The sequence below is a fragment of the Lepisma saccharinum genome, chromosome 25, assembly GCF_977018435.1.
Source record: "Lepisma saccharinum chromosome 25, izLepSacc3.1, whole genome shotgun sequence".
Taxonomy (NCBI): domain Eukaryota; kingdom Metazoa; phylum Arthropoda; class Insecta; order Zygentoma; family Lepismatidae; genus Lepisma; species Lepisma saccharinum.
In genome coordinates this window covers 37,417,962-37,431,843 of record NC_139253.1, presented here as the reverse complement: position 1 = coordinate 37,431,843, position 13,882 = coordinate 37,417,962, and the positions used below count along the sequence as shown (strand labels likewise).

The 13,882-nt window shown below is 37.0% G+C and overlaps 1 protein-coding gene across 1 annotated transcript in view; it reads left to right on the top strand.

Moving 5' to 3' along the window:
• The first annotated feature begins 243 nt into the window (after positions 1 to 243).
• NC2alpha (negative cofactor 2 alpha) overlaps positions 244 to 13,882 on the top strand; it is a 37,927-nt gene continuing 24,288 nt past the window's right edge. The window contains exon 1 of the mRNA XM_083111998.1: positions 244 to 395. Coding sequence (XP_082968124.1) covers positions 354 to 395 — 42 coding nt within the window. The 5' untranslated portion in view covers positions 244 to 353. The remainder of the gene's footprint in view (positions 396 to 13,882) is intronic.

Below are 13,882 nucleotides of genomic sequence, written 5' to 3'. Positions count from 1 at the left end.
AGCAGTCAGCCTACATTCAACGAAACCAGACCGGACCAACCGGACAATCGTTATTTCAAATTCGAATACACTCACGCGATGCTGCATTCATTTGTTAACAGTAGAGCGCATGTTAGTTCACTGTACCTAAGGTGCGACGTCGCTAGTGTCGCAGACAATCGAGAGATGAAGTGCGCAGACGCGGCGTAATTTCCATTTTTGGGCGGACTCGGCGCTCTTTCCGTGTATACTTTTTGGTTTATACACTGTGATGATAATGAAAGCAACTCTACGAAGTAGGACGACAAGGCGAAAGTGAAAAATTAATTTGGAGTGTGTAACTTTCCCTACTTGTTCTATATTTCTTATCACTGATGCCGAGCAAAAAGAAAAAATATAATTCCAGGTTTCCACCTGTAAGTAATTAAACCTGTGATTTTTAAAATACCGTATACAGTTTTCTAGCATTTACGAAAACCTAACATCAGCGGGGGTAGATATGTGTTTGTTGTTACTTCTATGTGTACAAATGGAAATGGCATAGGCTGCTCAAGCTGGGGGGAAGATAATAGGTTGTACTGAATTGAATTGCTTCAATTTTGTGATGTTCGTACAAAGTGTGCTACAACAGCACGTTATCTAAGTGTATGTTTACATTTTAAAAAATATATTGTATTATTTGTAAAGGTGGTAAGTAGGTAGGTATGTATAGTCAGTCATAAATGCTGTTGTTTGAATACCGTTTTACAGTACATTGAATCAACTAGTCTGAAATGTGCCTTCCTACAATACCAATGTCAAGTAATAACAAGGAGACAAAAACTGTCATCTTATATTCTTGACAACGCAACCTCAGTAATTAGAGTACAGAAACTCACTGTGGAAGAAAATTTGGAGCGATTTTACAATACCCGACCCTTCTCCAATTTCGTTCATATTTCGCATACTCACTAATTTAGGTCTCCTAATCATGAATCTGAAGTTAAAATTTGGAGCATACCTGTTGAATTTAAAAAGCGATCCGTGATCGCAACCAACAATGCACGATTGCTCATTATTTACGTCTTTCCAATACTGAAAAACGAAATTACGACCCCAAATTGTAACTATGGTTGCCTAACCTTGAATGGTATTTGGGGCTATGCATGAATGGTGTGTGCGGCACCGTAAAATACTTAAAGAATGAAATTACGACCCCAAATTGTAACTGTCTGCGTAACCTTACCGTGAATGGTTTGTGGGGCTATGTGTGAATGGTGTTTGCGGCTATGCGTGAATAGTGTGTGGGGCACCCTCAAAAATTCTCAGTTTCGTAGCACTTGAGCGACAAATTATGACTACAAAATTGTGATCAAGTGTCCTAAAATATTGAATGTGCGAAATATGAACGGGAGCGAATTTACAATATAGAGAAAGTCACCAATTTTGTTAATTTTCGGTATACTAACTAATTTTGACCTCCAAATGACGATTCTGTTGTAAAAAACCGGGGGTCACCTCTGGAAATTTTTAAAAAAAGCAGATTGAATTTTTTTTATATATAGGTGTATATGCGTAGTTTTACAAACAAAAATGTCATTGTTTCCAACAACACCGTTGTTTTACAAGAAAATGATTTATGATGTTCAATTCTAGTACGAACCCTATTTTTTCGATGAATTTAGGTGTGAAATGAGTGCTAATGGAACCTAACCTAACCGGCCTAACCTAACCTCATGTGAATGGTTCGTGGGGCTACCCGTGGATGGTTTTTGGGGCTAACGTCAATGGTTTGTGGGGCTGCACGTGGATGGTTTTTGGGGTTAACGTCAATGGTTTGTGGGGCTACCCGTGGATGGTTTTTGGGGCTAATGAACAATGTTTCATCAAAATGTACAATTTCCAGACGTGACCCCCGGTTTTTTACAACAGATTCGTGATTAGGAGGCCAAAATTAGTTAGTATACCAAAAATTAACAAAATTGGAGACTTTCTCTATATTGTAAATTCTTACCTATGAACGAATGGCCTGTATTATTAATATGTACCCAACTAAAATTCTCTAAGAAAAAGTTACGAATGAAAGAACTTTATTTCATACCTTCAAAGTCGCCATCTTCCTCACACCACACAGATTACTACCTTCCGCCATTCTTGCATGAAGTGATTCACAACAAACATGGTTTCCATTATTGTATACGGAGAATGATTGCGGTAATTGAAAAGCTTATTTTACAACTTCTACACATTAAATAACAATTTCAACACATTACCCCCACATGTTAACCTCTGATACTTCATCGAGACTACGTATTTTGTGAGTATAAGAAGTAGGATAGAAATTACATTTCTTTTTTTCGGTATTAGAAACAAAATCTTCCGGCAATCTTGCATTGTTGGTTGCGATCACGTACCCCCTTTTTTTGGAAATTCAACACGTGAGCGCCAAATTTTAACTTCAGATTCGTGATTAGGAGCCCTAAATTAGTGAATATGCAAAATATAGACGAAATTGGAGAAGTGTTTATTGAGTTTTATTGAGCAATTTTCACACCGAAAGTACCCCTGGAGGCATTGGTGCATGTACATTACAAAAATACAACATGTTGACATCGCACATAATATATATATCTATACATCAATTTGGCAGAATTTTTTTTATAATAATATAACATAATATAATAGTAAAACACACAATGACAAATTATTTGTTGAAGTGAACTAGTGCTGTAAAAGTACATGTTATATAGTGTATACAATCTAAATTTATTTTATCAAGTTATTTAATTCTTGAAATTCTTGAACTGAATATGATGTGTATTCCAATAACAATTTTTTCACTTTACTTTTAAAGATTGTGGTTCTCTCAAAACTTTTGTAACTTTTTGGTAATATATTGTATAACTGGATGCCTGAGTAAAAAGGTCCTGTTTGGAATGCAGTTAGCCGCACTTTATCTTTTTGTCTGGTATTGTAATCGTGAGTGTCTATGTTCCTTGGATAGTTCGATTTTGTTTCGTGTATGAAAGTAAGTGTTTCAAGTATGTACAAACTTGGAAGTGTTAATATACGTAATTTTTTGAAAAGCGGTTTACATGTATCAGTTTTATGTGCATTTGCCAAAATACGCAATGCTCTTTTTTGAATTTTAAAAATCCTCTGCGATTGAGCCGAGTTCCCCCAAAATTGGATACCATACCTCAAAATACTTTCGAAGTTTGAGAAATAGATATTTAGCAAACATACTGTATTGAAACTATTTTTTAAGGTTCTTAATTGGTAACATACGGTGTTTAGCCTCTTGCATAAATGATCTATGTGAACTTTCCAGTTTAGACACTCGTCTATAAATATTCCAAGAAATTTTGTATTGTTAGTAGCTGTTATAACGGCATGCCCTACTGTGAAATTATATTGCTTAATAGAAGAGTTTTTGGCTCTAGATACACCAAATTTTATTATATTAGTTTTTTCGTTGTTCATAGAAAGTTTGTTTGCTGAAAACCAGCTTTGTAGTTCAGTAAGAACTTCTTCCGTTTTTTGAATTAAAGTTACATCGTTAACAGAATCTACCAAAGCCGTAGTATCATCAGCGAAAAGAGTAACTTGGGCAGTTTCAACATTTGCTGGAAGGTCATTTATGAACAATAAAAACAATAGGGGTCCTAGTATCGATCCTTGGGGTTTCCAATAACCACATCTTTCAATTCGGAGTAATATGTTGTTTGCGTCCCATTATTGGATAAGCTATTTATTGCAACGCTCTGTTTTCTATTCGATAAATAGGATTCTATTAATTTGTTTGATAGACCGCGGATTCCGTAGTATTTTAATTTCTCTAGTAGTAAGTGATGATTCACACAGTCAAACGCTTTTGATAAATCACAAAGAATTGCAACAACAGAATACGTTTTGTTTATGGCGGAAAGAATATTATCAATTACATCAAAAATGGCATTTTTTGTCGTTTTCGATTTCCCAAACCCATTTTGTTGCTTTATGAGTATCTTTTTATCTTCTGCATACTTTATTATCCTATTATAGATTAATTTTTCGAAAATTTTTGAAAAAATTGACAATAAGGAAATTGGTCTATAGTTTTCAATTTTTGTTTTATTTCCTTTCTTATACAAGGGTATTACTTTTGATATTTTTAGACAATCTGGAAAGCTGCCATTTTCCATACACTCGTTAATTAATTTAGCCAAAGGCTCGTTAATGTACGTGCAAACCTCTTTGATCACGTTAATCGGCATTGAATCTAGCCCTGTTGACTTTTTGTTTTTCATATTTCGAATTATGTTGGAAATTTCTTCGTCTGTAGTAGGGGTCATATAAAAAGAATCCGTGAAAGATCTTTTCACGTTATTTAACTTTTCTTTGTATGTGTCCGTTACGCTGATGTTACGTTGCAGGTTAAGTGCTACATTAACAAAATAATTATTAAAAGTATTAGCTATTTCTTGCGGATCTGTCTCTATTACATTGCCTGTTTCTAATATGATATCTTGATTCATGTTCGTTTTTTTACCTGTAATATGATTAACCATTTTCCATAGTTCTGCAGTTTTGTTTTCTGAATTATTCAACTTTTTATCAACATACAATTGTTTGCAATGTTTTAATGTTTTCTTGTAATTTTTGTTGAACTGTTTGTAATGATCTTTAAGGGTAGGGCTGTTTGCATATTTACTCTGTTTATGCAATGATCGCTTTAATTTGCTAAGATTTTTAATTTCCTTGGTTATCCATAGGCAATTGTTTTTGTTGAGAATTCGCGCTTTTTTTTATGGGAAAACATTTATTAAAATGGTATCTTACAGTATCAAGGAATTTTTCGAATTTCTCGTTTACGTGAACAGCCATATTGTTTATAAAATCACATGTTTCTGATGCAAGTTTCTACTGAATATTTATTAACGTTTATATTGGTAAAAATATTGTCTATTGTACATTTTGTTTTTTTGGTGATTCTAGTTGGAGTTGTAATTGTATGAAACAGACCAAAAGAGTTCATTACATCCAGAAAACTATTTTTTTCTGCTGTGTCTTTAGCTACATCAATGTTAAAATCTCCACAAACAACAATATTCCTTTTGGAGCTTTTTGTTACGAGATCTAGTAATAATGTTAACTTGTTTAAGAAGACATCCATATTTCCACTAGGCGTTCTATATATTGATATTACGCATAAGTTGTAAATAGCTATTTCAATTGCTGCGCATTCGAAGTCTTGTTCTACAGACAACTCAACAGCTTGTTTTATTTCAACTACGTTACTTTTAAGTTCATTCTGAGTGAAAATTAAAGACCCTCCTCTTATTATATTTGGCCTACTGTAACTAGATGCAATACATAAATTATCAATATAATTAAACTTTGTTTCATCTTTCACTAACCAGTGTTCAGTGCAACAAAAAAAACTAATTTCATTGTTGTTTTCTTTTTGTTCCTCGAAAAATATATCAATCTCTGACGCTTTTGATATCAAACCTTGAACGTTGCTATGAAATATGGTGATAGTTTCTAATGCTAGGTCACTGCTCGACGGATTCTTACCTCCCCTTTGTCCCGATCTCCCACTCCAAAGGACTCGCTTGTTTCGGTTCCTCCGGTATTGTAAAATCATACAGAACATTTAAAGCTTAGAGAATCTAATTAGGGTAATTAAAAGTTTCAGTAAGTCTTATTTACCAGAGAAATTATGATTTGAAAAGTAGAGCTTAAGCAAGGCATGAACGCTGTTTCATGCTTTACCAGATTTTACATCATAAACAGTTGGAAGCATTTACGAAGGATATTTTAATGCTAAGGGCCCTTAAACTTGGGTTACCAGCAGTGGCGTGCCCAAGGATTTTTGAAAGGGAGGGGTTATGGACAGACACATTTTCTGGTAGTCTGCCAGGTAAGAATACCGGACCCTTCCGTAATTTCTATCCTAGTTCTTATACTGACGAAATACGTATTCCCAATGAATTATCTGGGGGTGACGTGTAGAAGTAGTAAAATAAGTTTCACAATTTTCGCAATCATTCTCCGGATACAAGCATGGGAACCATGTTTGTTGATATGAACGGTAAAAATTTACTATCCTTCAGACACCTCTAATTTTTTTGTTTAGTCAATTTTTGACATTCGTACTTATGTATCTGCTTCACAGAACATTCCTGAAGGTGTATCAACGTTGTTTTGATGATATTAATTGCAATTTTTCACATTACCAGTACGTCTTTCTGTTAGGCCTTTTTGCTTGCCTGAGACGAACTAACCTAACCACGCACCACTGGTTCGTGGGGCTAGCACCAATGGTTTGCAATTATTTCCAATTTCTAGATCCTGATACTAACACGACACCAAATTTTAACTATGTTTCCTAACCTAACAGAACTAACCTATCCACATGCCAATGGTTCGTGGGGCTAGCGCCAATGTTTTCCTTTCAACGAACAACATGAATTTCAGCTATGAAACATTCCCACATCACACAAAACACCTTCCCGATGTTCGACAATGCTACAGAAACTTATTACAGTAAGTAGTTTCTTCTGTAAAAATAAATAAATGTGCGTGAAGGATAGTAACCAAGTACCCAAGTTAGTGATCGTGACAATCACGAGAGAGAAGAGCATGTGGAATGTGGACTGTTTTGATTAGAGGTAAGTTTGACAACAGTGCATCGAACGTTCAATTGCAGGCTACGAAAATGGCGTCTTCAGTGAGGAAATTTTGCCATTACAGTGATACGAAACTAACATTTTTTATCAGTCCGTGATCGCAATTGACCCACAAACTATTCTCGGGTAGCCCCACAAAACATTCTCGGTAAGGTTAGGTGAGCAAACAGTTAAGATTTTGGTTCGTAGAACCATGCACATGTAGCCTCACAAACCATTCACGGTAAGGTTAGGTTAGGGAAGCATAGTTAAAATTTGGGGTCTTAGTAATATCAGGAATATATTAATTTTGTTCTAAAACGTAAAATATTGCAATAAACATTGTTTTCGTGGAGAAATCCAGGGTTGTGTTCCGATCACTGAACACTCAATTTTGCATATTTTGTAATTTTAACTTGAAATTTGTGATTAGGGGGCCTCAATTAGTGAGTATGTGAAATATTACAAAAATCGGGCAGGGTCCGGTATTGTAAATTCGCTCTGTCTGCCTACCTTTGATGTTCTTTTTTTATGAATGCTGGGCCAAAGAGGGATATATATTTACAATACTGGAAGTATCTCCGATTTGTTTGAAATTCGGTGTACTTACTAATTTTGGCCTCCTATCACGAATGTGCAGTTGAAATTTGGCGCTTACATGTAGAAATTGCAAGAAAACACCTTCAGTTCTCACAATCATTCTCCGGATAGAAGTATGGGAACCATATTTGTTGATATGGACAATTGACGTTCGCAATCAGTCAATCAGTTACAGTGTCTACAGCATTGCCACAGTGTGGTTTCATACTTGGAGAGCACGGATCGTGTTAGAATGGAGGAAGGGAGCAGAAAAAAAAGTTGTGAATGTTGGACACATCCTTAGGTGCAGTGTGGAGGAGGATGGCCATGGGCTAATTAAGAAACTTATGGATTTCTGTGTTTTGCCCAAAATGATCCCACAGAGAAATCCATAGAGGACGAAAATGATGGAAGTGAAAGTGACAATCACGATGTAGAAGAGGATGTTGAATGTGAATTGATTTCATTAGAGGTAAGTTTATAGCAACAGTGCATGGATCGTAAAATTGCAGGATACGAAAATGGCGTCTTCGATGAACAAAGTTAGCTGTGAAAGTGCTATGAAAATAAGATTTCTTATTGGTTCCTTGTCGCAATTACCGGAAAACCATTGACGTATCTCCGCACTGACCATTCCGGTAAGGTTAGTTAAAACTTGAGGTCGTAAGACCATGCACGGGTGCACACACCATTGACGGATAGCCCCAAGAATCATTCACGGTAAGGTTAGGTTAGGCAAGCATAGCTAAAATTTGGGGTCGTAGCAATATAAGGGGTGTATATATCATTTTTTAAGTATTTGAAACAGAAAATTTTCCGGTTAATAATGAGCACTGGTGCTGATCGCGGACCACTCAATTTTGCTTATTTTGACATTTCTAAATGTGAGCGCCAAATTTGAACTGCAGATTTGTGATTAGAAGGCCAAATTTCAAACAAATTGGAGAAACGTTCGGTATTGTGAATTCGCACCCTCTTGGCACGCCACTGGTTACCAGCAGTCCTCTTTTACCCGGGGTAACGGTTCCAATTGTGTTATGATTTTTTTTTTCAAGTTCTCCTAGCAGGAAGACTAATTATCATAGAATTTTGGCAATCATGGTCACATGATATTTGAACGTTCCCTAAAGTAATAAGCACTTTTTTTTTAAAAAAAAAAATTAAGATTACTTTGCGGAAGCATGCACACTTTCCATTGACAGAGTGCCGGCCCCTGTGGCAGAGTGGTTAGCACAGTGTGCTACGATGCCAGGGGTCCTGGGTTTGAATCCTGGCCTGGGCATGGATGTTTGTGATTGTCTATTCATCAATTTCATCATATCACTCATCCAAATTAGCCAAACATGGCACAAAAAGTGAAGTCAAATAAAGCAACTCAATCAATCAATGAAAACCATTGACAAGCAACTGTAAGTATCGCAGACTAGTGGGAATTAATGTAGAAGTAAATCAGAACCTTAGTAGTATGAATTTAGGTACTTTATTTTAATGCTAATAGAGCCTAAATACCTAACCTACCTACAAATGCATATATTGAATAAAATCTTAAGTAATTGCTAAAACGTCTCGCAGTTTGTTTTATCAGAAGTAAATCGAAACCGAACCATGTTAAAATTGCATTCGTAGCATGATGAAATCGCGATAACGCAAAAGGAACTTGGGCCGTCCTCTTTTGTTAGGTATAGACAACTGCTTCAATTTCAAGATTCCTAATAAAATTTTATATTTGTAAATAATTGTTAGTTATGTTTCTGTGTTCAATTTCAAAGTAAGGAAATACAACACACTCAGTTGCAAGCGCAAGACAAGAAAATTTGTTGAGCGTTTACATCGTTCACACCGTGCCACATGAGGTTTTGATCAAAGCATTTGTGACGTCTAACAATACGTAAGAGTATGCGAAACACCACAGCTTCCTTTGATTTTAGTTTCATGACATCAGAATTCAGAAATAAACAGTAATTTTTAATTGCTCTAATCTTTGTCCACCAGGCACATTTGTTTAAGTTATTTCAGTACAGTCTAAATGCATTGAAGTACTTTTATTATCTGGCTAACTAAATAACTCATTGGCATTAAAGACAGGTTTGGCATTTTGCCCAGATTTTTTCGAAAAACCCATCATCAGCAGAGACATTATTATCCTTGTATATCACGCAAAGGGGGGTAGAAGTCTGTGCTAAAGCATTTGTTTTGGAACAAATGATTTTGAAATATTTTTTCAACATGTTCAATTTCACATTATCTAATAAATAATGGAAAACAAACACACAAACTGTACTTTTGAAAGACAGAAAATGCATGATGAATGTTATTCTTTTTGTCCACATGACATGTATGACTTTCACATATGCTACATGGAGCAACGTAATATAAGAAAATATATATGCAGCATGGCACCAATTGTGCATTTATATCAGTATCGCCCGAATAGGCACTTCTAAAAAAAAAGCTGTGTATCCAATGGTATAAATTTGTCTCCATGTTGCAAGTGGAAGCATTTTTTTTTTGGACACAATGTTTGAAAAATATGATGGATGAGAATTTCCTGAATCCCATGTCTTCCTTATGGGGAATCAACTTCAACATCAAGTTACGGCTAATCAAATGGATGTTTCGACTTTTCCGCTGGTGAAATGCATCCTCAAACTGCCCTCCTCCCGTTGTTATCTTTTTTCTTTCCCTATTCCCGCCGAAGTTTGATATTCCCAAGAGAACAAATCAAATAATACTCCCACAAGCCCAATGCATTTCTCCTTGCCTTCTACGGCTATCCTGCCAGTGTTGCAAAACCTGATGCACATAAAAGAGCAAAATTTCACCTTAAATGGAGTTAAAACTGACTTTCAAGGAGCTAGATTTACGAAGGCTGAATAAAGTGCTTCCTAAGGTAATGTTAATTGTCAAACTGGTGGGGCGCTGCAATTACCGTTAACTCTAAATTGATAACAATTTATTCTTAGTTTTCACCATCACCCATCTCAATAATCCACTGATGGTCATATGAAATCGAAAATAAAGGGTATCCTGATAACAATATTATTTCAATTTTATGTCAACACGGCACTATAAAAAAGTATCTTGGGAGATATGAGGGGGTGTGGCGACAGCCAATATAACAATATCATGTGCAAAATGTTTAATCATGGCTAAATTTGGTCTATGTGGACCAAAACCAGTGATGGCATCATAGTTGGGCATGGGGCCAGGTGCCCCAGTTCACAGCCGAAGGAGTGCAGGAAAGAGCCAGACCTGGTTCCAAAAGTTGGCAACACTGCCATGGGGGAAAGAGCCCTGTGGAAACTGTTCCGCATGCCCTTATTACAGATAGGTATAATATAATATATGGATAAGAGATAGGAGGGCCAAAAGGGCTAAATAAAAAGCAAAGAAAGAGAAAGGAAACACTCACCTGACCGTAGAAATAGTTCAAATTTTCGCAGACTGTAGCTGCATCTTCAGTGGAAGGAGAAAAGATGGAACCAAACGTTGAGACCTGCAGAGTTGCCAGGTCTTGCTCGAAGAAGAAGAAGAAAGAAAAATGCATTTCTGTCACCAGGTTCCTCGAAAACTGTGAGTGGTGGGATGGGTGGAAATTGGGTGGGGATGTTACTGGGTGGCCTTGTTCCGGCCAGGTGGAGTGGTGCACTCATGGCTGATATGTCGGCCCTCTCCCATATTTTGCGAACTGAGGTTGTTTGGGGTAAGAGATGGATGATCGCTAGCCAGAAGCAGTAGTTGTAAGGGATATTGTGGTGGTTGGTATGGGACGGCAACAGTGAAGTCCAAGTTGTGGGTGGAGGAGCGGTGGTTATTGATGCCGAGGTTGGGTGAATTTGATGTTTCCCCCAGGTAAAAGTCACCACAGATGTTGCAGATGAGGATGTAGATCAGGTTTGAGGTGTAGCAGGTTTCTTTGGGGTGGAGGATAAATTTGCCAGTGGGCGTGTGCACTTGGAGGGTGTGAGAAATGATGAGAATGGTGCAGGTTTTGCATCTAGGAGGGTTGCATTTGTGGGCAGGGGGATGTTGGTTGTGTGGTGAAGGAGTGTTGTGAACCAGGATGTTTTGGAAGTTGGGGGAAGGGGCATTTGAAACCCACTCTGGGCTTGTCGGGAAAGATGTTCCTGGTTTCAGGATCACTGTGGAGAATGGGGAGAAGAGAGCATATTGTGTGCCTGATTTTGTTGAGGTGGGGATGATATTGGGTGATGAGTGGTGGTGGTGTGTGAGGCAGCTCTGGATATTTGTTTGGTGACCAGGGTGGAGGGATATCCACGGTTGACCAGAACTTGGTGTAGGCGGAGGTTGTAATTCTGACGGGAGGTAGGTGAAGTGTTAAGGTGGTGTTCCCTGAGGGCCAGGGAGAATAGAATGGCTTTCTTGGTGTGGAACAGGTGGGAGCTTGAGAATTGTAGGTATTGCATGTGGTGCCACAAAATGTTACTGAGAAAAGTTGTTTATTTTGATGTCCTCTATATCCCATGTGGGTTTTTACAGAAAATGTTGTAAATTATTGCTTTAAGTACTTGTGAGGTTCTATGATTGTCAACAGTTTGAAGTAACTTGTAAAATAAAGGATCATCCAAGCTTATAATACTGAAAATAATTAATGTAGTGTGTCATTCCATACCATTTCGACCAACCCGTGTCGCATCACTTTTTTTAAAAAAATGCTAATAAGTCTTATCACTTATTTCTACATCATCTAACCGACATTGAAAATTTCTTTCACACTTGCGTTTGGATCTAGCAGCCATTATCAAACAGCGGCGTGCAATGATGTTAGCTTTTTCAGATCTTTACAAAAATCGCTGTAACTTCTGTTCTATAATTCCAAATGTAATGATTCAAAAATAAATGCTCTTTCTTTTTGGTTTTATTATTTTTGCTTCCAGATTAATAGTTTCCATGCTATACTACAATAAATCCGATAGAATTTTTTTCATAATTTCTCATCTTTGAAGCGCAAAATAACCATGAAGGGGCCAAAACACCTTAACCATATGTCTTATCTTTACTGTGCGGTGCCGGGTAAGTCAAGCACTGCTCAATTGATATAAACTAAAAATAAAATTTACATGTCTGGCTCTTGTTATTTCAGTGACTAATTTGCACCTGACTGTGAAAATTTGAACTTTATATATATATACCTCAATCTGTTTCTTCAAATGAGCTTCAGAAAACCGTGAGTTGGGGAATTGTAATTCTCAGTACCACAATTCCACCAGGCGGTCAAAATTTGAACTATTTGTTTAGTCAATATTCACTTCCCCGTGATCTCTGTAGTCTCCATATCAAATTTCACCACAATCCGATACTTCGAACGAGTTCCAGAGGTCTCTGAGTAGGAGAATTTCAGTTATGACCTTCCGGAACATTTTTACTGAACTGGTTGATAATCTGTTTTAGACAAACAGAAAACATGTGGAGACTACATAAAACAAAACATATCTGGATAATGTGCATATTCACATATCTGCATCATTCAGATAATTTGAATATCCAAATTACCCAGGTAATTCTGTTAGACAGATTTCTGAAATTGGCTAGGAAATTATCCATTATCTGGATATTTGCACAAGCTGTAAAAATTAGGGGTCCAACGGAAACTCCAATTTACAACTTTCAAATTGTGGGATGGGCATTACATATCCTCAAAGGATGGTCTTTCGTTGTGCTTCCCTGCAAATTTGCAACACTGCTTTTCTTATACATTATTTTTTTCATCAAAGGAGTATCACCCTATTTCAACGTGTGTAGGAACCTACCACTGCCACAGACTGCATTTTTTTAGTTTACTTTCGTCTACTGTACTGGCTACAGGGACATGCGAAATACCAATGTTTTCTTTAATTTCTTTTATTTTGTTCTTCCTTTAACATTCATTGTTGGGAGGTACTGTCATAGTGTTTTAACAAACCCAATTAAGTAAATGAGGGTACAATGCATAGTGTCCGTGACTTTACAATGTATAAATTTCACCTCCACCAGGCCCGTAGCTAGAGGGGGGGCAACTGCTCCCCCTGAGAGCCTGCTTTGCCCCCCCCCCTGTGAAAAATACAGAACACATTTCTACCTGGAATTCTCACTAATCTTTACAATTATATCCTGTATTACTCTAGCAACATAACAAAGACATTTATTGATTTAGTGATTTATGAAGGTGTGTGGGATTCCATATAACGTCGTATCAGGATTGGGGGAAATATTCCCTTCCAGATTCAGACTTCGTGAAATGATTTCGCAATTTTCAAAGTTCAATTTTCTAGAACAGTTGTGACATTTTGAGTGGTCTTGTATTTAAGGTACCTAATGCATTTGGATGTGTTGCTATGAAGGTTCAACACCATAATTTTTTGTTTCCCAAGTCTACATTTTGGTAATAGCGAATCATGTGATAGAGAGAGGGAGTGGATATTTGATTTTTTTACGTAGCGTTGATTTTCTGCCACATCTAGCTAATCGTGACAATGAGTGATGACGTGAAATTTATGATGAGGCACTCACAAACAGTGCTGCAACCACAGGGGGCAGGGGCATTGTCCCCCCAATCTTGGAAGGAAGACCAATCTGGGGGGGGGGCAAACATTGAAGTAAAGAAACCTGACTAGCAGACTCTAAGAATAGCAGGACAAATGGATACTCAAGATGGAATTAGTTTTCAAGTGTTTCTTGCATTTTTCTTCCAG